The 27,312-nt window shown below is 44.2% G+C and overlaps 1 protein-coding gene across 2 annotated transcripts in view; it reads right to left on the reverse strand.

The window, feature by feature from the left end:
• LOC121555303 (junctophilin-1-like) overlaps nucleotides 1-27,312 on the reverse strand; it is a 176,936-nt gene that overhangs the window by 140,279 nt on the left and 9,345 nt on the right. For both annotated transcript variants that reach the window (XR_005997874.2, XM_041869128.2), the window contains exon 3: nucleotides 14,034-14,808. Coding sequence is in view for 1 of the 2 variants with exons in the window: in XM_041869128.2 (XP_041725062.2) it covers nucleotides 14,034-14,808 (775 nt within the window). In the remaining variant the exon portion in view is untranslated. The remainder of the gene's footprint in view (nucleotides 1-14,033; nucleotides 14,809-27,312) is intronic.

Here is a 27,312-nt window from a genome sequence, read left to right on the forward strand (position 1 = left end):
CCCAGAACACGGCAGGATCTTGCAACGAGTATTTCAGTCCCCGTTTCATGCATATATGCCTCACCTCCGTGAATGCATTTCTCTTGTCCTGAACATCCTTGGAAAAGTCAGGGGAAAAACTCCACCTTTGTCCCTTTCCAGTGAAAAATCCTAAGTTATTTTGCTCTGAGCCGGACCTTCTCCCCGTCGGTGTATCGTATGAATTTCAGGCCGGGGGTTGCGTGGGGCTGGACCTGGGCGCAGTGTCGTCGGTCTCCGATGTGTTCTCTCGATGGTCATGTTGTAAACATCCTCCGGTATGTCCTCAAATAGATTGTGTAAAATGTCTTTCACACAATCCACCTTATTTATGTGGATTTCGGGAACCCCTCCGATCCGAAGTGTGTTTCTCCGAATGTAATTTTCCTGGTATTGAAGTCGTTCTTCGAGTTTTTCCGATCACAGTCTCCATTTTTTTAAACAGTGACGTTTAGGCGGGTGTTCTTGTCCTCCAAAGTTGATATCCTGTCTTCGGCGTGTGTAACTTGGTTGTCGTCCGCTTTTGTTTTCAGCCCACTGTATGTTTTATTTCAGCCACATCTTCGCCCACTTTCGCAATTTTCTCTTCGAGATTTGTTTTCATTTTTGCGAATCTCCTTTAGAACTGGGTCAGCAGGCTGTTCTTCTCCGACATTTTCCTTGCTAGCAGCAGCAGCTGCAGGTAGAGATGACATTTTCATGTTTTTCGTCAAAAGTTTCTGCTTTTGTGCATTTCTATGTCGTTTTTTTCCCCCCACGTAACCGATATCTTCGACAAATAGTTAACAAAATGTGTAACTAGGCGTTGAATAATTAGTTAAAATATAGTTGGAGCTACACAGCCTCTTTAGCTAGCTGCTGCTCCTCGCCACATCGTCGCCGGAAGTTCCGCACAATATTATTTATAAAATTCTTCTTCTTCTTCTTCTCTCAAGTAGATTTAAGTCAAAAGTGTAACTCGGCCACTGAGGAACATTCAATGTCGTCTTGGTAAGCAACTCCAGTGTATATTTTGCCTTGTGTTTTAAGTTATTGTCCTGCTTTTTCAAATCAAATCAAATGTTATTTGTCACATACACGTGTTTAGCAGATGTTATAGCGGGTGCAGCGAAATGCTTGTGCTTCTAGCTCCGACAGTGCAGTAATATCTAACAAGTAATATCTAACAATTTCACAACATATACCCAATACACACAAATCTAAGTAAGGAATGGAATTTAAGAATATATACATATATGGACTAAGATACAGTAGAATATTATAGAATACAGTATATACATATGAGATGAGTAGTGCAAGATATGGAAACATTATTAAAGTGACTAGTGTTCCATTTCTTAAAGTGGCCAGTGATTTCAATAGGCAGAAGCAGCCTCTAATGTGCTAGTGATGGCTATTTAACAGTCTGATGGCCTTGAGATAGAAGCTGTTTTTCAGTCTCTCAGTCCCAGCTTTGATGCACCTGTACTGACCTCGCCTTCTGGATGATAGCGGGGTGGACAGGCAGTGGCTCCGGTGGTAGTTGTCCTTGATTATCTTTTTGGCCTTCTGTGACATCGGGTGCTGTAGCTGTCCTGGAGGGAGGGTAGTTTGCCCCCGGTAATGCGTTCGGCAGACCGCACCACCCTCTGGAGAGCCCTGCGGTTGCGGGCGGTGCATTTGCCGTACCAGTCGGTGTAACAGCCCGACAGGATGCTCTCAATTGTGCATCTGTAAAAGTTTGTGAGGGTTTTAGGTGCCAAGCCAAATTTCTTCAGCCTCCTGAGGTTGAAGAGGCTCTGTTGCGCCTTTCTTCACCACACTGTCTGCATGGGTGGACCATTTCAGTTTGTCAGTGATGTGTACGCCAAGGAATGTGAAGCTTTCCACCTTCTCCACTGCGGTCCCGTCGATGTGGATAGGGGGGTGTTCCCTCTGCTGTTTCCTGAAGTCCACGATCATCTCCTTTGTTATGTTGACATTGAATGAGAGGTTATTTTCCTGGCACCACACTCCCAGAGCCCTCACCTCCTCCCTGTAGGCTGTCTCGTCATTGTTGGTAATCAAGCCTACTACTGTTGTTTCGTCTGCAAACTTGATGATTGAGTTGGAGGCGTGCTTGGCCACGCAGTCATGGGTGAACAGGGAGTCCAGGAGGGGGCTGAGCACGCACCCTTGTGGGGCCCCAGTGTTGAGGATCAGCGAAGTGGAGATGTTGTTTCCTACCTTCACCACCTGGGGGCGGCCTGTCAGGAAGTCCAGGACCCAGTTGCACAGGGCGGGGTTCAGACCCAGGGCCTCGAGCTTAATGATGAGCTTGGAGGGTACTATGGTGTTGAACGCTGAGCTATAGTCAATGAACAGCATTCTTACATAGGTATTCCTCTTGTCCATGATTGGCACCCTTGACAAAGACGAGCAAAAAAGACTCTGTAAAATAAATAATCCAGTGTACACAGCTAGCCAACAGCAATCCAGTGTACACAGCTAGCCAATAACAATCCAGTGTACACAGCTAGCCAATAGAAATCCAGTGTACACAGCTAGCCAATAGCAATCCAGTGTACACAGCTAGCCAATAGTAATCCAGTGTACGCAGCTAGCCAATAGCAATCCAGTGTACACAGCTAGCCAATAGCAATCCAGTGTACACAGCTAGCCAATAGCAATCCAGTGTACACAGCTAGCCAATAGCAATCCAATAAGTACACAGCTAGCCAATAGCAATCCACTGTACACAGCTAGCCAATAGCAATCCAGTAAGTAAGTATCATCTGAGCCAGAATGGTCCATAGGGCAGGAGCCCATCTCCTGATCCTGTCTCATGAGGCTGCACCAGTACACCCCCTGGACAGGACGCTAGTCTATCTCCTGATCCTGTCTCATGAGGCCGCATCAGTACACCTCCTGGACAGGACGCTAGTCTTTCTCCTGATCCTGTCTCATGAGGCTGCACGAGTACACCCCCTGGACAGGACGCTAGTCTATCTCCTGATCCTGTCTCATGAGGCTGCATCAGTACACCCCCTGGACAGGACGCTGATGTACACAGCTAACCAACAGCAATTCAATAAACATTATGGACACATTGGCAACAGCAATCCTAGAGAAACATTCCTATAGCAAGTTGTTTACACACAAAGGTCTGGAAGAGAGGTGGGTCGTGGTGTGGGTCCCTGAGGATGTAAGCTCATCCTGTCTGTCTCGTCTGTCTGATGATGGAGTGTGTGTGTGTGTGTGTGTGTGTCTGTCTGATGATGGAGTGTGTGTGTAGGCACACACAAACACCGGGCCCAGACAGTCTTGTAGAGAGCGACTGCACCATCAGAGAAGCGGAGAATGGGAAACATGGCCTTGCAGAAATCCTACATTAAAGGGGCAATCTGTGATTGCTACATCAAGTTATTAATTAGTGATACACAGTTGAAGTCGGAAGTTTACATACACCTTAGCCAAATACATTTAAACTCAGTTTTTCACAATTCCTGACATTTAATCCTAGTAAAAAATCCCTGTCTTAGGTCAGTTAGGATCACCACTTTATTTTAAGAATGTGAAATGTCAGAATAATAGTAGAGAGAATTATTTATTTCAGCTTTTATTTATTTCATCACATTCCCAGTGGGTCAGAAGTAGTATTTGGTAGCATTGCCTTTAAATTGTTTAACTTGGGTCAAACGTTTCGGGTAGCCTTCCACAAGCTTCCCACAATAAGTTGGGTGAATTTTGGCCCATTCCTCCTGACAGAGCTGGTGTAACTGAGTCAGGTTTGTAGGCCTCCTTGCTCGCACATGCTTTCTCAGTTCTGCCCACACATTTTCTATAGGATTGAGGTAAGGGCTTTGTGATGGCCACTCCAATACCTTGACTTTCTTCTCCTTAAGCCATTTTGTCACAACCTTGGAAGTATGCTTGGGGTCATTGTCCATTTGGAAGACCCATTTGCGACCAAGCTTTAACTTCCTGACTGATGTCTTGAGATGTTGCTTCAATATATCCACATAATTTTCCTTCCTCATGATGCCATCTATTTTGTGAAGTGCACCAGTCCCCCCTGCAGCAAAGCACCCCCACAGCATGATGCTGCCACCCCCGTGCTTCACGGTTGGGATGGTGTTCCTCGGCTTGCAAGCCTTCCCCCTTTTCCTCCAAACATAACGATGGTCATTATGGACAAACAGTTCTATTTTTGTTTCATCAGACCAGAGGACATTTCTCCAAAAAGTATGATCTTTGTCCCCATGTGCAGTTGCAAACTGTAGTCTGGCTTTTTTATGGCGGTTTTGGAGCAGTGGCTTTTCCTTGCTGAGCAGCCTTTCAGGTTATGTCGATATAGGACTCGTTTTTCTGTGGATATAGATACTTTTGTGCCTGTTTCCTCCAGCATCTTCACAAGGTCCTCTGTAGCTCAGCTGGTAGAGCACGGCGCTTGTAACGCCAAGGTAGTGGGTTCGATCCCCGGGACCACCCATACACAAAAAATGTATGCACGCATGACTGTAAGTCGCTTTGGATAAAAGCGTCTGCTAAATGGCATATTATTATTATTATTATTATTATAGGTCCTTTGCTGTTGTTCTGGAATTGATTTGCACTTTTCACACCAAAGTACGTTAATCTCTAGGAGACAGAACGCGTCTCCTTCCTGAGCGGTATGACGGCTGTGTGGTCCCATGGTGTTTATACTTGCGTACTATTGTTTGTACAGATGAACGTGGTACCTTCAGGCATTTGGAAATTGCTCCCAAGGATGAACCAGACTTGTGGAGGTCTACAATTATTTTTCGGAGGTCTTGGCTGATTTCTTTTGATTGTCCCATGATGTCAAGCAAAGAGGTACTGAGTTTGAAGGTAGGCCTTGAAATACATCCACAGGTACATCTCCAATTGACTCAAATGATGTCAATTAGCCTATCAGAAGCTTCTAAAGCCATTACATCATTTTCTGGAATTTTCCAAGCTGTTTAAAAGGCACAGTCAACTTAGTGTATGTAAACTTCTGACCCATTGGAATTGTGATACAGTGAATTATAAGTGAAATAATCGGTCTGTAAACAATTGTTGGAAAAATTACTTGTGTCATGCACAGAGTAGATGTCCTAACCGACTTGCCAAAACTATAGTTTGTTAACAAGAAATGTGTGGAGTGGTTGAAAAAAACGAGTTTTAATGACTCCAACCTAAGTGTATGTAAACCTCCGACTTCAACTGTATATATTGATTCTTAAAGAATATAACTTGTGTTAATGCCTAATGAGCTCATTTCAACGGTCTTAGCCTATCAGAATCCAAAATATAAGATTGTTTTACTCCATAGTTTGTAAACGATGTAATTACATTTGGATTTCATGGATGGTCAAGTCCTTTCATCCATAGCTCTTTCTATGAATTTGAGAGTGGTGACATTTCTCCAGCCCCATCCTTTAGCTTTTTTTTTTTTTTTTACCAAAACAGTGGCGGATTGACCGCTTTGTTATTGTTTGAACTGCAGATTGCCCCTTGAAAGCTGAGGTCAGAGCTGATCAGGACATGAGAGAGAAGAGAGAGAGAGAGAGAGAGAGAGAGAGAGAGGCGAGACAGAGCGAGACAGAGAGAGAGAGAGAGAGAGAGAGAGAGAGAGCGAGAGAGAGAGAGAGCGAGACACAGAGAGAGAGAGAGAGAGAGAGAGAGAGAGAGAGAGAGAGAGAGAGAGAGAGAGAGAGAGAGAGAGAAGCGTAACCATGGTTACTACAGTTTAATCACAACAATGGAACAATCCATGTTTATTCCAAGCCTATAACCCATCTCTCTATAAGCTAACTCATCTCTCTCTATAAGCTAACTCATCTCTCTCTATAAGCTAACTCATCTCTCTCTATTTCTGACGTTTACATTGTGACATATTTAATTATGCCGTATGTCATCTTCATGCAGTCTCATTCCGCTGCTGGGTGGAGAGCAAGGGGATGGTTTCACAATAATAAATAATAATATGCCATTTAGCAGACGCTTTTATCCAAAGCGACTTACAGTCATGTGTGCATACATTTTTTGTGTATGGGTGGTCCCGGTGATCGAACCCACTACCCTGGCGTTACAAGCGCCGTGCTCTACCAGCTGAGCTACAGAGGACCACAACACAAGATGGAGGAAACCCTAGTTTCTCGTCAGGGATCAAATTTGTTTAGGGAGATTGTAAAATATGACCTTTCCATTCAAGACAGGAAAAACATATTGTTTCAGTTGATAATAAAACATGGTTAGCTTTAGTTACTTTTTCCACAATTTGTTTCTAGAACATTTTAGCAAGTCAAGCTATTTTACAGAGCAGCCAGCTAGCTAATCGCTGGGCTATACTGTAAGTAGCGACCTCCACCTAATAATTATCATAAAAAACAAACATCATTAACATCACAATAAATTAAAACGAGAGGCAACAGTCATAAAGTATAATTGGCTTAACAGCCAATGTGTATAATTTTGTACATACTACTAAAATAGTACCCACTTATAGGAATGGGTAATTGTTTACAAGTTGCTAGCTATCCCATAAACCCATCGGCGGAAACAACATATTTTCATCTTCTTCTGTGGTTTAGTAACTTCCTGTTCTTCAATGGACTCTGACCGGACTAAGTTTGGAAAAATTCAAACAGGTGTTCTACTCTGCTTGCGACAGAGCCTTCAACCACAAGGGGGCGTTGTTATTCCACTCCGTTGTGGACGGTCCCTATTGAAATTAATGACCTGAGTGTCTCTCTCTCTCTCTCTCTCTCTCTCTCTCTCTCTCTCTCTCTCTCTCTCTCTCTCTCTCTCTCTCTCTCTCTCTCTCTCTCTCTCTCTCTCTCTCTCTCTCTCTCTCTCTCTCTCTCTCTCTCTCTCTCTCTCTCTCTCTCTCTCTCTCTCTCTCTCTCTCTCTCTCTCTCTCTCTCTCTCTCCTCTCTCTCTCTTCTCTCTCTCTCTCTCTCTCTCTCTCTCTCTCTCTCTCTCTCTCTCTCTCTCTCTCTCTCTCTCTCTCTCTCTCTCTCTCTCTCTCTCTCTCTCTCTCTCTCTCTCTCTCTCTCTCTCTCTCTCTCTCTCTCTCTCTCTCTCTCTCTCTCTCTCTCTCTCTCTCTCTCTCTCTCTCTCTCTCTCTCTCTCTCTCTCTCTCTCTCTCTCTCTCTCTCTCTCTCTCTCTCTCTCTCTCTCTCTCTCTCTCTCTCTCTCTCTCTCTCTCTCTCTCTCTCTCTCTCTCTCTCTCTCTCTCTCTCTCTCTCTCTCTCTCTCTCTCTCTCTATAATAAATATACAATATCACATCAGGAGCAGCTGAACTGGAACCTCTGACCTAACACGCAGCACGCCAACCACAGGACTGACCTAGTTCCAGTTACATACTAAAGACCTGGACCTAACACGCAGCACGCCAACCACAGGACTGACCTAGTTCCAGTTACATACTAAAGACCTGGACCTAACACGCAGCACGCCAACCACAGGACTGACCTAGTTCCAGTTACATACTAAAGACCTGGACCTAACATGCAGCACGCCAACCACAGGACTGACCTAGTTCCAGTTACATACTAAAGACCTGGACCTAACACGCAGCACGCCAACCACAGGACTGACCTAGTTCCAGTTACATACTAAAGACCTGGACCTAACACGCAGCACGCCACCCACAGGACTGACCTAGTTCCAGGTGGATACAGGACCATGTTTGCTACGGTACAGATAAAGAACAACAACACAGTAAGTTTGGTAAGTATGATGCATGTCAGAAACATACCATAACACATGATGGAACATTATCTGTGTGTGTGACTCAAATCCTTGACTGTAACCAGATGATAGCTGAACTGTAGCTGCTACAAGTCTACTGTATCTATCTCTCTCTCACCCACACACACACAGGAGAGAGAGAGAGAGAGAGAGAGAGAGATAGTAATGATGGGAGGGTATGTATTCCTGGCCGGTGCTGATAAACTGACTCCTGCCTGGCCTTATTTGGTCAGACACCACACCCCCCCTCTCACTGTGTGTGTGTTTCTGTGAGTGTGTGAGTGTGTGTGTGTGTGTGTGTGTGTGCGTGCATCACCTAATCCAACCTGTCTCCACTGAGCTGTGTCTCAGGTTTAGACTGACTGGCGGAAAGAGAGAGAAAGAGAGAGAGAGAGAGAGAGAGAGAGGTGAAGAGAGAGAGAAGAGACAGAGGTGAAGAGAGAGAGAGAGACAGAGGTGAAGAGAGAGAGAAGAGACAGAGGTGAAGAGAGAGAGAGAGACAGAGGTGAAGAGAGAGAGAAGAGACAGAGGTGAAGAGAGAGAGAGATAGTGTCTTTGTGCCCTGACGGATAATGATTCCAGTTCAGAACCTATAAGTGATTAAGAGCAGCTTCGTTTCGTTTTAATCAAGAGGAGAATGATCTTTAAAGCCAAATTGTATCTATGATCATATGTTATCCAGTCATTCTTTTTTATATGTTCTATTTATATCTGTAAATCAACCAATACCCAGCCATGATTACATTTAAGTCATTTAGCAGACGCTCTTATCCAGAGCGACTTACAGTTAGTGAGTGCATACATATTTTTTTCTTATTTATTTTTTCTCATACTGGACCCCCGTGGGAATCAAACCCACAACCCTGGCATTGCAAACACCATGCTCTACCAACTGAGCTACATCCCTCCCTGGACAACTCTGGGCTAATTGTGCGCCGCCAGGTGTTATACTCTGCTAGCCAGCACCTCTCCTAAACAGGTGTTCTACTCTGTTAGCCAGCACCTCTCCTAAACAGGTGTTCTACTCTGCTAGCCAGCACCTCTCCTAAACAGGTGTTCTACTCCGCTAGCCAGCACCTCTCCTCAACAGGTGCTCTACTCTGTTAGCCAGCACCTCTCCTAAACAGGTGTTCTACTCTGCTAGCCAGCACCTCTCCTAAACAGGTGTTCTACTCTGCTAGCCAGCACCTCTCCTAAACAGGTGTTCTACTCTGCTAGCCAGCACCTCCCCTAAACAGGTGTTCTACTCCGCTAGCCAGCACCTCTCCTAAACAGGTGTTCTACTCTGCTAGCCAGCACCTCTCCTAAACAGGTGTTCTACTCCGCTAGCCAGCACCTCTCCTAAACAGGTGTTCTACTCTGCTAGCCAGCACCTCTCCTAAACAGGTGTTCTACTCTGCTAGCCAGCACCTCCCCTAAACAGGTGTTCTACTCTGCTAGCCAGCACCTCTCCTAAACAGGTGTTCTACTCTGCTAGCCAGCACCTCTCCTAAACAGGTGTTCTACTCTGCTAGCCAGCACCTCTCCTAAACAGGTGTTATACTCTGTTAGCCAGCACCTCTCCTAAACAGGTGTTCTACTCTGCTAGCCAGCACCTCTCCTAAACAGGTGTTCTACTCTGCTAGCCAGCACCTCTCCTAAACAGGTGTTCTACTCCGCTAGCCAGCACCTCTCCTAAACAGGTGTTCTACTCCGCTAGCCAGCACCTCTCCTAAACAGGTGCTCTACTCTGTTAGCCAGCACCTCTCTGCTACTCTCTCTCTCTGCTACTCTCTCTCTCTGCTACTCTCTCTCTCTCTGCTACTCTCTCTGCTTCTCTCTCCCTCTGCTACTCTCTCTCTCTGCTACTCTCTCTCTCTGCTACTCTCTCTCTGCTACTCTCTCTCTCTCTCTGCTACTCTCTCTCTGCTTCTCTCTCTCTGCTACTCTCTCTCTCTGCTACTCTCTCTCTCTGCTACTCTCTCTCTCTGCTACTCTCTCTCTCTGCTACTCTCTCTCTGCTTCTCTCTCTCTGCTTCTCTCTCTCTGCTACTCTCTCTCTCTGCTACTCTCTCTCTCTGCTACTCTCTCTCTGCTACTCTCTCTGCTTCTCTCTCTCTGCTTCTCTCTCTCTCTGCTTCTCTCTCTCTCTGCTTCTCTCTCTCTGCTACTCTCTCTGCTACTCTCTCTCTCTCTGCTACTCTCTCTGCTACTCTCTCTCTGCTTCTCTCTCTCTGTTACTCTCTCTGCTACTCTCTCTCTCTGCTACTCTCTCTCTCTGCTACTCTCTCTCTGCTACTCTCGAATGAGCGGAATGCCGGCCAGCAGATCACTACTCACTACCCCGTGTAGCTCAGTTGGTGGAGCATGGCGCTTGCAACGCCAGGGTTGTGGGTTCGATTCCCACGGGGGGGGGGCAGTATGAAAATGTATGTACTCACTAACTGTAAGTCGCTCTGGATAAGAGCGTCTGCTAAATGACTACAATGTAAAATGCACTCCCACACGCACCCGCAAATACACTGATAGTGAAGCTGGCACCACAGAGGCCTCTACACCAGCATCACGCTAATCTATCGATTGGCTGGTCAAGACCATGAGGTCATCAGCTCTGCCCCAAGGGGATGATGGGAGGGATCGTCTCGGTCTGCTTTCTCGTAGTGTGTGTATGTTTGTGTTGTGCGTGTCGTCTCCTGTCTGCCATGTCATTACCTCTGTGTATTCAGACTCCCCAATCCGTCATTACCTCTGTGTATTCAGACTCCCCAATCTGTCTATCCCTCCCTTGACCTCCTTCCCCTGCTCAGCAAATTACCTCCTCTCTCCATTTGACTGAATCAATTCTCATCCCCCTCTGTCTCTTCTCTGTCAGTTGGTTTCCTCTCCTCTCTTCCTCCACTCAGGCTATTCCAGGTCAATGAAATCAGATCACCTCTACTGATCAATACCACAGCATGTATGTCAGCTAGCTACTACATAATGATGTTTACATAACCACTAACTAGCCACAGTGTTTCTAAAAGGCTGGTTATAACACTGAATAACATCACAAAGCTAGTCTATAACATGCTTATAAGCAGAAGAGGAAAAACCATAGTTTAGGGCCCAGCGTTCTTCCCGGTGATTTCAGGAAAAACTCCTGGCTATAAACATAAGTCACCTGAAGAAATGTGATATGGGTTCAGTGTAAGGGTAGAGCATGTTTTGGTTAAATACATCTACTTTCTAAGACATATGACTTCAGGATCCACAACAGCTAGTAATTCAATAAGAGAGTACAGACGAAGGCCTAGCAGCCATAAATACAGTATATTAAGTTAGATGTTATTACCATGACGTCTTGAAACAGTAAGGAAATGTCACAAGCCTTTGTCCTGTCGCATCACTATGAGCTATGCCTAATGTGTACCACGCCAGGATCTTTACACAGCAGATAACCTCTTCCATATCAGTTCTGTCTCTTTCCTTAAATAAACTGCAGGATCTTTAAACGGCAGATAACCTCTTCCATTTCAGTTCTGTCTCTTTCCTTAAATAAACTGCAGGATCTTCAAATAAACTAATCTCATCCACAAAAATGTTTCCCCTCTTAGTTAACTTTTTCTCACACAGTCTCTATATCTTCTGTTGACTCTCTCTCTCTCACAGTCTCTATATCTTCTGTAAAGAAAACTACTGAAAGAATGACTGTGAAAGTCATTGCCGGTAGAGCACATACCGTCACAAACATGGAGTAGGTTTGTGACGACACAAGTCTATGCTAAAGCGCCAAACAGTAATCAGTCTTCTGAGGGGAACAGTAGAGACTTACTGAATGCATCCCAAATGGCACCCTATTCCCTATAGAGTGCACAACTGTTGACTAGAGAGCCTATAGGAAGCTCTGGTCAAAGGTAGTGCACTCTATAGGGAATAGGGTGCCATTTGGGACGGGTCGCCCATGAAAAGGTCACATCCAGCACACCTGCTCTCCCCTGGACGCCTGTCCTGAACCAGAGTAGTGCTGGGTGCTTGGCAGTGCTGGGTGCTTGGCAGTGCTGGGTGCTTGGCAGTGTGTATTGTTATACAGCACACCAGATGCTCTGTCTTTACTACACACGGTACAGGCTGCCTGCCACCCATTTAGCCCGCCGCTGCTAAATTAATATAGGGGAAACACTGTATGGGATAACAGAAGCAGAGAACACAGAGAACTCACTCACTAACACACACTAACACACATATACACACACTCAAACACACACACACACACATATCCACACACTCAAATATACACACACACACTCAAATATACACACACACACTCAAATATACACACACACACACACACACACACACTCAAATATACACACACACACTCAAATATACACACACTCAAATATAGACACACACACTCAAATATACACACACACACACTCAAACACACACACACACACTCAAATATACACACACACACTCAAACACACACACTCAAATATACACACAGACACACTCAAACACATACACTCAAACACATACACACACTCACTCAAACACACACACACACACATATCCACACACTCAAATATACACACACACACTCAAATATACACACACACACTCAAATATACACACACACACACACACACTCAAATATACACACACACACTCAAATATACACACACACACACTCAAATATACACACACACACACACACTCAAACACACACACACACACACACACACACACTCAAATATACACACACACTCAAACACACTCAAATATACACACACACACTCAAATATACACACACACACTCAAACACACTCACTCAAACACATACACACACACACACTCAAACACATACACACACACTCAAACACACACACACACACACTCACTCACACACACACTCAAACACACACACACACACACACACACTCAAACACATACACACACACTCAAACACATACACACACACACTCAAACACATACACACACACACTCAAACACACACACACATACACACACACTCAAACACACACACATACACACACACTCAAACACACACACATACACACTCAAACACACACACACACTCAAACACACACACTCAAATATACACACACACACTCAAATATAGACACACACTCAAATATACACACACACACACACTCAAACACACACACACACACACTCAAATATACACACACACACTCAAATATACACACACACACACTCAAATATACACACACACACACACACTCAAACACACACACACACACACACACACACACTCAAATATACACACACACACTCAAACACACTCAAATATACACACACACACTCAAATATACACACACACACTCAAACACACTCACTCAAACACATACACACACACACACACAAACACATACACACACACTCAAACACACACACACACACACTCACTCACACACACACTCAAACACACACACACACACACACTCAAACACATACACACACACTCAAACACATACACACACACACTCAAACACACACACATACACACACACTCAAACACACACACATACACACACACTCAAACACACACACATACACACTCAAACACACACACACACTCAAACACACACACTCAAATATACACACACACACTCAAATATAGACACACACTCAAATATACACACACACACACTCAAACACACACACACACACACTCAAATATACACACACACACTCAAACACACACACACACACTCAAACACACACACACACACACACTCAAACACACACACACTCAAATATAGACACACACACTCAAATATACACACACACACACTCAAACACACACACACACACTCAAATATACACACACACACTCAAACACACACACTCAAATATACACACAGACACACTCAAACACATACACTCAAACACATACACACACACACTCAAACACACACACACACACACACACACACACACACACACACACATACACACACTCAAACACACACATATACACGCATACACACACACACTCAAACACACACACACATATACACTCAAACACACACACACAGGTGCAGATGCACAGAGCCACTGAAGGCTGATCATGCAGTTCCAGGAATTATAAACTGACTAAACATTAGGGCCCAGTGGTTGGTGCTTTTCTAGAGGGCTGGACCAATCACAACTCTAGTTCTACCAGTCATACCAGGCACACTGGGAACGTAGGAAGGGCTTTGATCTTGCGGATCTGAATGCTGCATAGTTTATGTATTTACAGGCGGAACACACATTCTATCTTTCTCTCTCACACACACACAATCCTACCTCGAAGCTGCTATTTCCACTTTCGTCCTGGCGATAGCCCCTGCCCTCTGCGCTCCCTCCACGGCCCGGTCCACTTTCTCTTTGGTTTTGGGGTTCTTTAGCGGGATCAACTGCTTCCTTATTCCACGCACCAGCACGTTATTCTTGTACTTCCCTTCTTCCTTGTTGCCCTCGGGGAAGGTGGTGCACCCGTAACCGTGGCGCTTGTTGTTCAGCCACTCCCCCTCGTACTTCATCCCGTTGGAACGTTCGCTGACGCCGAACCCGTTGCGCTTGTCGTTCTTCCACTCCCCCATGTACGTCTCGGTGGTGGTGGCGTCCACGTGATCCTCCAATAGCAGGTCCTCTTCCGGCAGCTCTGCGTCGCCCAGGGAGACGGTGGAGTTGGCGTCTGCGTCGGAGGAGCTGATGCGGCTCATAGCGGCGTCGCTGAGTGCCGAGCTCCTCTTGCTGGAGATGGACGACTTCGATTCGGACTTGTGGAGCCGGCGGAGGCTCCCGAACAGCGACCCGCGGCGGAACAGCCCCTTCTTCTTCTTCTTCCCGGTGACCACTTCGCTATCCGAGTGGAAGTTGAGGACGAACCCGCCGCGGCCGCCGGTGGGAGTGTCACCCGAGAGATCCTGGAGCACGGCGCCGTTACTCTGCTCGGAGCGCAGGGACACCAGGGAGGTACGGAGTGGGGACTGTATTACCGTGGCCATGCCGTACGGAACACTCTGGCGCACGCCGTAACCGTGACGCATCCCACCCATCCACTGGCCCTGGAATGTACCTGGAGGAGACACACAGAACAATACAGATGGGGGTGAATAGATCATCGGTTGGCTAGTTGGTTGGCTGGCTGATTACTCGATTGATTGGTTGATTGATCTTAAAAGTAATAATTAAAAGCCACAGGTCCAACTCAATATTAGGAAGGTGTTCTTAATGTTTTGTACACTCAGTGTAGATCACAATTATTCAGACAGAACAATGGCAATCTCCAGATACTGTACATACGGTAGTCTGCGTTCCAAACGGCACTCTATTCCCTACATAGTGGGTCCTAGTCAAGAGTAGCGCACTATATAGGGATTAGGGTGCCATTTGGGACAAAGCCATCCAGTGCAGTCTCCCTGACGGACACGGAACACTCCTCCTGACTGATCGAATGAAACACTTCCCTTCAATGTTCCAAGATAATGTGTTATGAACGTTCTAAGCTACTATGGCGAGTCAGGTCTGATCTAAAAGGGACCCATCTATACAATAAAGAAGTATCTTGGACAATATACTTGTCTCAATGGCCAGGTTAGAGTGCATCAAAACCGTGACGTATCATACGGAAATTGTGACTGACTGACTGATCTACAAATAATATTGAGTAGGCTAGTTATTTACGATGCAATGGGATTACTGTAACCTCTCATAGTAAAGAACACTGTAACCTCATAGTAAAGTCACACTGTAACCTCTCATAGTAAAGTCACACTGAAACCTCTCATGGTAAAGTCACACTGTAACCTCTCATAGTAAAGTCACACTGTAACCTCTCATAGTAAAGTCACACTGTAACCTCTCATAGTAAAGTCACACTGTAACCTCTCATAGTAAAGTCACACTGAAACCTCTCATGGTAAAGTCACACTGTAACCGCTCATGGTAAAAGTCACATTGAAACCTCTCATTGTAAAAGTCACACTGTAACCTCTCATAGTAAAGTCACACTGTAACCTCTCATAGTAAAGTCACACTGTAACCTCTCATAGTGAAGTCACACTGTAACCTCTCATAGTAAAGTCACACTGTAACCTCTCATAGTAAAGTCACACTGTAACCTCTCATAGTAAAGTCACACTGTAACCGCTCATGGTAAAAGTCACACTGTAACCGCTCATGGTAAAAGTCACATTGTAACCTCTCATAGTAAAGTCACACTGTAACCTCTCATAGTAAAGTCACACTGTAACCTCTCATAGTAAAGTCACACTGTAACCTCTCATAGTAAAGTCACACTGTAACCTCTCATAGTAAAGTCACACTGTAACCTATCATAGTAAAGTCACACTGTAACCTCTCATAGTAAAGTCACACTGTAACCTATCATAGTAAAGTCACACTGTAACCTCATAGTAAAGTCACACTGTAACCTCATAGTAAAGTCACACTGTAACCTCTCGTAGTAAAGTCACACTGTAACCTCTCGTAGTAAAGTCACACTGTAACCTCTCGTAGTAAAGTCACACTGTAACCTCATAGTAAAGTCACACAGTAACCTCTAATAGTAAAGTCACACTGTAACCTCTCATAGTAAAGTCACACTGTAACCTCTCATAGTAAAGTCACACTGTAACATCTCATAGTAAAGTCACACTGTAACCTCTCAAGGTAAAGTCACAGAGTAGATCAGTCAGTCTGGACTTTAAGGTTGGCTGAAATGTTGAGCGCACCCTGTGACTTTACTATGAGAGGTTTCAGTGTGACTTTGCTATGAGAGGTTTCAGTGTGACTTTACTATGAGAGGTTACAGTGTGACTTTACTATTCAAGGTTACAGTGTGACTTTACTATTGAAGGTTACAGTGTGACTTTACTATAAGAGGTTTCAGTGTGACTTTACTATTCAAGGTTACAGTGTGACTTTACTATGAGAGGTTACAGTGTGACTTTACTATGACAGGTTTCAGTGTGACTTTACTATTCAAGGTTACAGTGTGACTTTACTATTCAAGGTTACAGTGTGACTTTACTATAAGAGGTTTCAGTGTGACTTTACTATGAGAGGTTACAGTGTGACTTTACTATGACAGTTTTCAGTGTGACTTTACTATGAGAGGTTACAGTGTGACTTCACTATAAGAGGTTTCAGTGTGACTTTACTATAAGAGGTTTCAGTGTGACTACTATGAGAGGTTTCAGTGTGACTTTACTATGAGAGGTTACAGTGTGACTTTACTATTCAAGGTTACAGTGTGACTTTACTATGAGAGGTTTCAGTGTGACTTTACTATAAGAGGTTTCAGTGTGACTTTACTATGAGAGGTTACAGTGTGACTTTACTATGAGAGGTTTCAGTGTGACAGGTTACAGTGTGACTTTACTATTCAAGGTTACAGTGTGACTTTACTATGAGAGGTTTCAGTGTGACTTCACTATAAGAGGTTTCAGTGTGACTACTATGAGAGGTTTCAGTGTGACTTTACTATGAGAGGTTTCAGTGTGACTTTACTATTCAAGGTTACAGTGTGACTTTACTATAAGAGGTTTCAGTGTGACTTTACTATGAGAGGTTACAGTGTGACTTTACTATGACAGGTTTCAGTGTGACTTTACTATTCAAGGTTACAGTGTGACTTTACTATTCAAGGTTACAGTGTGACTTTACTATAAGAGGTTTCAGTGTGACTTTACTATGAGAGGTTACAGTGTGACTTTACTATGACAGGTTTCAGTGTGACTTTACTATTCAAGGTTACAGTGTGACTTCACTATAATAGGTTTCAGTGTGACTACTATGAGAGGTTTCAGTGTGACTTTACTATGAGAGGTTACAGTGTGACTTTACTATTCAAGGTTACAGTGTGACTTTACTATGAGAGGTTTCAGTGTGACTTTACTATAAGAGGTTTCAGTGTGACTTTACTATGAGCGGTTACAGTGTCACTTTACTATGAGAGGTTTCAGTGTGACTTTACTATGACAGGTTACAGTGTGACTTTACTATTCAAGGTTACAGTTTGACTTTACTATGACAGGTTTCAGTGTGACTTCACTATAAGAGGTTTCAGTGTGACTTTACTATAAGAGGTTTCAGTGTGACTACTATGAGAGGTTTCAGTGTGACTTTACTATGAGAGGTTACAGTGTGACTTTACTATTCAAGGTTACAGTGTGACTTTACTATGAGAGGTTTCAGTGTGACTTTACTATGAGAGGTTTCAGTGTGACTTTACTATGAGAGGTTTCAGTGTGACTTTACTATGACAGGTTTCAGTGTGACTTTACTATTCAAGGTTACAGTGTGAATTTACTATTCAAGGTTACAGTGTGACTTTACTATGAGAGGTTACAGTGTGACTTTACTATGACAGGTTTCAGTGTGACTTTACTATTCAAGGTTACAGTGTGATTTTACTATGAGAGGTTACAGTGTGACTTTACTATGAGAGGTTTCAGTGTGACTACTATGAGAGGTTTCAGTGCGACTTTACTATGAGAGGTTACAGTGTGACTTTACTATGAGAGGTTACAGTGTGACTTTACTATGATAGGTTACAGTGTGACTCTACTATGATAGGTTACAGTGTGACTTTACTATGAGAGGTTACAGTGTGACTTTAGCATGAGAGGTTACAGTGTGACTTTAGCATGAGAGGTTACAGTGTGACTCTACTATGAGAGGTTACAGTGTGACTCTACTCTGAGAGGTTACAGTGTGACTTTACCATGAGAGGTTACAGTGTGACTTTACTATGAGAGGTTACAGTGTGACTTTACTATGAGAGGTTACAGTGTGACTTTACTATGAGAGGTTACAGTGTGACTTCACTATAAGAGGTTTCAGTGTGACTTTACTATGAGAGGTTACAGTGTGACTTTACTATGAGAGGTTAAAGTGTGACTTTATTATGAGAGGTTACAGTGTGACTTTACTATGAGAGGTTACAGTGTGACTTTACTATGAGAGGTTACAGTGTGACTTTACCATGAGAGGTTACAGTGTGACTTTACTATGAGAGGTTACAGTGTGACTTTACTATGAGAGGTTACAGTGTTCTTTACTATGAGAGGTTACAGTGTGACTTTACTATGAGAGGTTACAGTGTGACTTTACCATGAGAGGTTACAGTGTGACTTTACTATGAGAGGTTACAGTGTGACTTTACTATGAGAGGTTACAGTGTTCTTTACTATGAGAGGTTACAGTGTGACTTTACCATGAGAGGTTACAGTGTGACTTTACTATGAGAGGTTACAGTGTGACTTTACTATGAGAGGTTACAGTGTGACTTTACTATGAGAGGTTACAGTGTGACTCTACTATGAGAGGTTACAGTGTGACTTTACCATGAGAGGTTACAGTGTTCTTTACTATGAGAGGTTACAGTGTGAAATACTGGTATGGCAGTATTTCAGCACATCTTCGGTGGTATGGCAGTATTTCAGCACATCTTCGGTGGTATGGCAGTATTTCAGCACATCTTCGGTGGTATGGCAGTATTTCAGCACATCTTCAGTGGTATAGCAGTATTTCAGCACATCTTCAGTGGTATGGCAGTATTTCAGCACATCTTCGGTGGTATGGCAGTATTTCAGCACATCTTCGGTGGTATGGCAGTATTTAAGCACATCTTCGGTGGTATGGCAGTATTTCAGCACATCTTCGGTGGTATGGCAGTATTTCAGCACATCTTCGGTGGTATGGCAGTATTTCAGCACATCTTCGGTGGTATGGCAGTATTTCAGCACATCTTCAGTGGTATGGCAGTATTTCAGCACATCTTCGGTGGTATGGCAGTATTTCAGCACATCTTCGGTGGTATGGCAGTATTTCAGCACATCTTCAGTGGTATGGCAGTATTTCAGCACATCTTCAGTGGTATGGCAGTATTTCAGCACATCTTCGGTGGTGTTACGAACCCCGTGGCTCTAAACGTCTAGGGTGGATGGACATGAGACCCGTAACATAAATTATGCAAATTATAAGTGTGACCTGGAACAGCGAGAACCAAACATGACACAACAACCATGAGCTACCGTCAAACTTAAATGGTTTATTACTAAACACACGGTAAAGGTTTGGGAAAAAGGGCTGAGCAGGACCCAAGAAATGAAACAATAGTGTAAAACCCCTAAACTGATCTAGCCTGCCTAAAGAACCGCTAGGCTACTGCTACCATACAAAAATACAGTGGGTGGTCCGCTCCAGGTCTAACTGGTGTTTATAGACAGATTTCTTCCCTACGGGTAATGTACGCCCAAGGGCAACTAGCTTAAACTCCCCTTTTCCCAAAAACACACAAAGCTACTAAACAGGGTACTCAGCAATTAAATAAGTACACAGGATACAACAGTATCCACACTCACATAAAGAAATGTATTCTAACAAAGTTACCAATAGGGTAATCAGCAATTTAGTGCGTACACAACACACAGGACACCACCGTGTCCATACTCACATATGGCAAAAAAGTCTCTCTCTCTTGCAACAAACACAAGTCTGGTTTTATACAATGGGCTGTGTGATTCAACAAACGAGTAACAGGTGGTGCTATTCACAGGAATGTTCACTGATTGGTCCAATCAGCAGACACCTCAACGACCACCAATCAGGAACATACAGGACACCTGTGATTAGGGCAGAAAGAGTAGAAACACACAAAAACACAGGATACCTGTATCCGTAACACTCCCCACCCTTAAAAGAGCAAACCAAAATGGTTTTCGACACACATACATCACAACACCCAAATTCAATAATCACTCCTGCGGGATAACCAAAAAAAACCCTAGATCATTACAACGAGACAAAGCATCTGCCAACACATTATCTAACCCCTTTTTGTGGCGGATCTCCAAATTATATTTTTGCACGACAGGTGCCCAACGCATAAGGCGTTGGTTCTGGTTGTACATCCGGTGGAGAAACACTAAGGGGTTATGGTCAGTATACACTATTACTGGTAATGCACTGGAACCAACATAAACTTCAAAGTACTGCAGAGCTAACAACAAAGCTAGAGCTTCTTGTTCAATGGTGGAATAGTTTGTCTGACATTTGTTAAATTTCCGTGAAAAATAACAGACAGGATGGTCCACTCCACTCTGGTCTTGCTGCAGTAGAACAGCACCAGCACCTCTGGCACTTGCATCTACCTCCAGTTTAAACGGCCGCTCAAAATCTGGCGCAGCAAGAACAGGAGTACTACAAGAGTGCTTTAGCAGTGTTGAAAGCAGTAACAACAATCTTCAGACCATACAAATTTTCTCGCCGGACTGAGCAAATCCGTTAATGGAGCAACTACGCAGAGAAATTTTTACAGAAACCTACGGTAGTAGCCAACCATCCCTAAAAAACGGCGTAGCTCTCTTCTGGTGGTAGGTGCGGGAAATGCGTTTATAGCTGAGACCTTGGCATCTACAGGGCGCACCTGACCATGGCCGACCTGTTTACCAAGATAAGTAACAGTGGCCTTCCCAAACTCGCACTTTGCTAAGTTCAGGGTTAGAGAAGCGGTTGCTAGACGTTCACACACTACCCTTAGAGTGTTAACATGATCAGACCACTCAGTTGAATAAATTACCAGATCATCAAGGTAAGCACTACAATTAGGAACTCCAGCCAATACTGTGTTAACCAGGCGTTGGGAAAGTGGCTGGTGCGTTCCGCATCCCAAATGCCATGACAGCATATTGTAGGAAGTGATCTGGGGTCACAAAGGCAGAGATGTCGGAGGCACGTGGGGTTAACGGCACCTGCCAGTAAACCTTTAGAAGATCTAATTTGGTTACATAAGTAGCAGCACCAACAGTATCAATACAGTCATCCAGTCTGGGTAACGAGACGAGTCGGGCACTGTGACAGCATTGACTTTTCCGATAGTCCGTACATAATCTGGATGTCCCATCGGGTTTAGGAACCAGAATGCACGGAGAACTCCAAGGACTTGAACTTGGCATAGCCAGGTTATTCTCCAGCAAATAACCGACCTCACCCCTCATTATCTTTCTCTTAGCGACGTTGACACGATAAGGATGTTGCTTGATAGGTGCAGCGTTTCCAACATTAATGTCATTTTCTAACACATTTGTACATGTAGGAACATCATTAAAAAGACATGGAAAGCTGTGTAACAGTCTCACAATATCATCTGACTGTCTGTCCGTTAAATGAATCAGGCTTGACGGGAGAGACAGCAGCATCTCTGAATTGGGCAATCTAGCACTGCTGCTGAGTATTGCGCAACTCCAAACCATCTCCGTCCACATCATTAACATGACCTCCACTACAGCCGTAGCAGCAACAGAGACAGCCGACTCGGCCAGTTTCTCTGGACTGTCTACCTGAGTGACGGGTCTGTTGTGGTATGTCTTCAACATGTTAACGTGGCACACACGAGATTGGCGTTTTCTATCAGGAGTCTGTATCACATAGTCAGTTTCAGTTAGTTTCTTTTCAATGACATAAGGCCCAGAGAAACGTGCTGACAATGACGCTCCTGGCACAGGCAACAACACAAGAACTCGGTCACCTGGCTGCAGTGAACGAGAAACAGCCCTGTGTGTCATAGTGTCGTTTCATCCGTTTCTGTGAGGAAGACAGCGCTTCCTTTGCTAGAGCACAGGCAGCATGTAGGCGCTCACGAAAGCGACTAACGTAGTCCAACACATTTTCTTTCACACACAACTCTTGTGACAAAAACTGATCCTTAAGGACTTTCATAGGTCCTCTCATGGTGTGTCCAAACACCAGTTCAGCTGGGCTGAACCCTAGGGATTCCTGTACTGTCTCACGGACAGCAAACAATACTAGAGGAACTCCCTCATCCCAATCTTTCTCAGATTCCAAGCAATATTTACGGAGCATAGACTTCAGGGTCTGATGCCAACGTTCAAAGCGCACCCTGAGACTCTGGGTGATATGCGCTTTGACACACGGTGTGTAACTGACAAGGATTTTAACACTTGTTTGAAAAGTTTAGAAAGGAAATTCGTACCCTGATCAGTTTGTATCACCTTAGGTAATCCAAAAGTTGAGAAGAATTTGATCAACGCTTTACTCCACCACCGGAGCAGTAATCCTTCGCAGAGGAATGGCCTCTGGGTACCTGGTGGCCACACACATAATTGTCAACATAAACTGGTTACCAGATTTTGTTTTCGGTAATGGTCCAACACAATCAACCATCACATGTTCGAATGGTTCACCTATGGCCGGTATGGGACAAAGAGGCGCGGGGAAATAACCTGGTTCGGTTTCCCAACTACTTGACAGGTGTGGCAAGTCCGACAGAACTGAGCCACATCTTGTTTTAAGCCAGGCCAAAAGAAATGTCGCAAAACACGATCATAAGTCTTGGTGACTCCCAGATGTCCGGACCACTGGTGATCATGAGCGAGGATAAAACATTTTGTCGAAAGGCTGTAGGAATCACTATTTGGTAAACAGCATTCCAATCTCCGCCAGCGTCAACATGGGATGTCCATTTACGCATGAGGAGATTACCATCAATGAAGTATGCCATGTTTTTCTTCTTTAGCTCCTCCTCTGAGACAACACTAGAAAAACATTTAGCCAGGCTAATGTCAACCTGTTGGTTAGCGATCAGCTGCTCACGAGTAACTGGTAACTGTATTGCTTCAGCAACAAGTTCCACATCCTTCTTCCTTTCTGGGCTGTTGGTCAGACTGCACCAGCTTACCAGAGGTAGCACCGAACTATCCTCTGGGTCACACTCTCTGAATAGAATCGTGTCTGACAAATCTACCACTTCACCCACTTGTCGGGCTTGAGCACGTGTGACAGCACAAGCGGGGAACACATCTGGATAACCCTGTGCCAGCTCCTCGGAGAGAGACTGGTCACTTTTATCCAATACCTCCAATATGGGTATTACCTTTCCTCCGGCAATATCGTTGCCCATTATAAAGGTCACCCCTTTTACTGGCAACATCGGACGTACGCCAACTCTGAACAATCCACTGACTAACTCAGAGTGTACGTTCACAAAGTGCAATGGCACTGGGACGAAACCCATTTCAATTCCTTGTACTAACACACTGGAACCACAATATGTATTATTAGACAAGGGCAACACATCAGCTAGTATGAACGACTGCGCCAGCACCAGTATCTCTGAGGATTCTAACTGGACGCTGAGGACGCTTCATCATCTGATATAGAAACAAACCCCTCAAAAATGAACGGTTCATAACTGTGATCTGGGACAGGGACTTTCAAACCACATTCACTATGAGGCTTCTGTCTTGATTCCGCCTTACAACCGTGCGAATCAGCCCAACACCACGTTGGCGGCCTGGCGTGCTGAGGCATCCCGGTTTGCGTTTTTAGCAGAAAGCAATCATTAACTATATGTCCCACCTTATGACAATAGAAACAGTGACGACATCTTTTGGGCGTGCTGGATGTACTGCTGGTCGACTAGGACTAGAAGTTAGCAACTCCGCAGCCCTGCTCTCCGTACGAGCCGAAAACACGCTCTTATGCGTCAACACAAACTCGTCTGCCAATACAGGCGCTTCCGACAGTGAGGATACTTTCTGTTCGTTCAGATAAACTACAATGCGTTCCGGTAAACAATTTTTAAACTCTTCTAACAAGATTAACTCCGTAGAGAGTTAAAATCAGTTACCTTACTAGCACTGTGCCATTTGTCAAACAGATTTCCTTTGTCTCTAGCAAACTCCACATAAGTCTGAGTAGGAGACTTTTTATGAGACCTAAATCTCTGTCGATATGCCTCAGGAACAAGCTCATAGGCACTGAAGAACAGTAGCTTTGACCATCTCATAATTCAAACTGTCTTCAAGAGGTAGCGCTGCCAGAACCTCTTGGGCTTTACCTGTTAGCTTACACTGAAGTAATAGGCACCATACCTCGTCGGGCCATTTCAATGCTACCGCTATACGTTCAAAAACACTGAAATAGGAATCAACCTCTGACTCCCTGAACACAGGTACCAAGGTGATCTGCCTACTAATATCAAACGTAGCAGATGACACAGCTGGTGAGGATGGCTCACTAGCAGGCATAGTATTAGCAGAGACTAACCTCGCTGTTTCTGCCTCTAGTTCCATTTCTACGCATCGCCAGTTCTTGATCAAGCCTACGCGTCTCCAGTTCTTGATCAAGCCTACGGCGTCTCCAGTTCTTGATCAAGCCTACGCGTCTCCAGTTCCATCTTACGCGTCTCCTGTTCTATCTTACGCGTCTCCTGTTCTGCCTTACGCGTCTCTGTTCTGCCTCTAGCTCCATTTTACGCATCTCCAGCTTGTCTTGCCTGAGTTTGTGCCCGCTCTTCCGCCTCCATTTGGAGCCGCGTCGAGCGGACATCGATCCTGGCATCACTGTCAGTCAGTGGGGAGTGGGTCATAACGGGGCAATGTGGCTGGAGCCTTAGCCTCGTCCTCAGACACTGATGGGCTTACAGAAACATCAACCACATCCCCTACAGGAGCAGCAGACTCAGGCGGCGGTAACTCAAGCACTCGCTCGTTTAACAATATCGCTAGCACTACTTCCCCTAACTTCTGCTTTCACTATACGCCTCGGTATGGGTACAGAAAAGTGGTCAGCCAAAGCCTGTAGATCCACTCTACGACAATTCTCAAAAATCTCCCACGTAGGGTTTTCCAAAAATGCTTCCAAATCAAAAGTAGCCATCCTACTAACTACACGGAGCCGTCGACTACTGAACACACACAAAAAAAAACAGGTAGTTACAGCTGCTAAGCTCAACACTGAACCAGACACTTACTAATTTGCACGAGTAGCATGGGATGGATCCCAGGCGAGCCCCCACTTTATGTTACGAACCCCGTGGCTCTAAACGTCTAGGGTGGATGGACATGAGACCCGTAACATAAATTATGCAAATTATAAGTGTGACCTGGAACAGCGAGAACCAAACATGACACAACAACCATGAGCTACCGTCAAACTTAAATGGTTTATTACTAAACACACGGGTAAAGGTTTGGGAAAAAGGGCTGAGCAGGACCCAAGAAATGAAACAATAGTGTAAAACCCCCTAAACTGATCTAGCCTGCCTAAAGAACCGCTAGGCTACTGCTACCATACAAAAATACAGTGGGTGGTCCGCTCAGGTCTAACTGGTGTTTATAGACAGATTTCTTCCTACGGGTAATGTACGCCCAAGGGCAACTAGCTTAAACTCCCCTTTTCCCAAAAACACACAAAGCTACTAAACAGGGTACTCAGCAATTAAATAAGTACACAGGATACAACAGTATCCACACTCACATAAAGAAATGTATTCTAACAAAGTTACCAATAGGGTAATCAGCAATTTAGTGCGTACACAACACACAGGACACCACCGTGTCCATACTCACATATGGCAAAAGTCTCTCTCTCTTGCAACAAACACAAGTCTGGTTTTATACAATGGGCTGTGTGATTCAACAAACGAGTAACAGGTGGTGCTATTCACAGGAATGTTCACTGATTGGTCCAATCAGCAGACACCTCAACGACCACCAATCAGGAACATACAGGACACCTGTGATTAGGGCAGAAAGAGTAGAAACACACAAAAACACAGGATACCTGTATCCGTAACAGGTGGTATGGCAGTATTTCAGCACATCTTCGGTGGTATGGCAGTATTTCAGCTACAGGCAAACCGATCAACCAAATGCAAGTGTTGTGAAAAAAAGAGCCTCAGAGTTGTAGCAACAACAAAAGGCAACATGACAGATTTATTCAATAATCTGAAGAAGAACCACCCTCTACTTTACAGCGTGGTGAAGAAACCCCTCAGCCATAGCCAGCCACCTACGTTAAGCAGGCATTGATTGCCAATGTGTTTCAAGTGTAACACCATACAGAAAAACATCTTGCATACAGACATACATCACCAAGGCTATCACCTATCTATTTAAAAAGTTAAAGAAAAATAATAATAAAAAAAAAATAATAATACAAATGAAACAAAACAAAACAATTTGAAAAAAAATAATATACAAAAAAAAACAATTATATATATATAAAACCAATGAAAATTAAGAATATACTCAAAAAAATAAAATAAATTGGCTATCATAAGGTGAATGCACCAATTTGGAAGTCGCTCTGGATAAGAGCATCTGCTAAATGACGTACATGTAATGTAATGTACATAGGAATCACGTCTTTACAGTGCTATTTCCACTGTCAGCAAAGACAGCTTCAAGAAAGATGATAAATAAACTGGACAGGAGATATAAGGTTCTATCTAGAACATACAGTATTTTGCCCAAGTCTCCATCCCAACACTGTAGAACACAAGTAAGGGAGAAGTTGAAAGAGAGCTCATTATTACGTAACTACAACAGGCCTTTGTTCTTGTAGAACAACCCAGCCTTACATCAGTTTGACAGCACACTTTATTGATGAGAAGTTTCAACTGAAAGGCCGGTGACTGGCTAAAACGTGGTAAAGACCATCACGTTAATGACTGGACCAAACGTGGTAAAGACCATCACGTTAATGACTGGACCAAACGTGGTAAAGACCATCACGTTAATGACTGGACCAAACGTGGTAAAGACCATCA

Source organism: Coregonus clupeaformis, unplaced genomic scaffold (assembly GCF_020615455.1).
Source record: "Coregonus clupeaformis isolate EN_2021a unplaced genomic scaffold, ASM2061545v1 scaf0030, whole genome shotgun sequence".
In the NCBI taxonomy this organism is placed as follows: domain Eukaryota; kingdom Metazoa; phylum Chordata; class Actinopteri; order Salmoniformes; family Salmonidae; genus Coregonus; species Coregonus clupeaformis.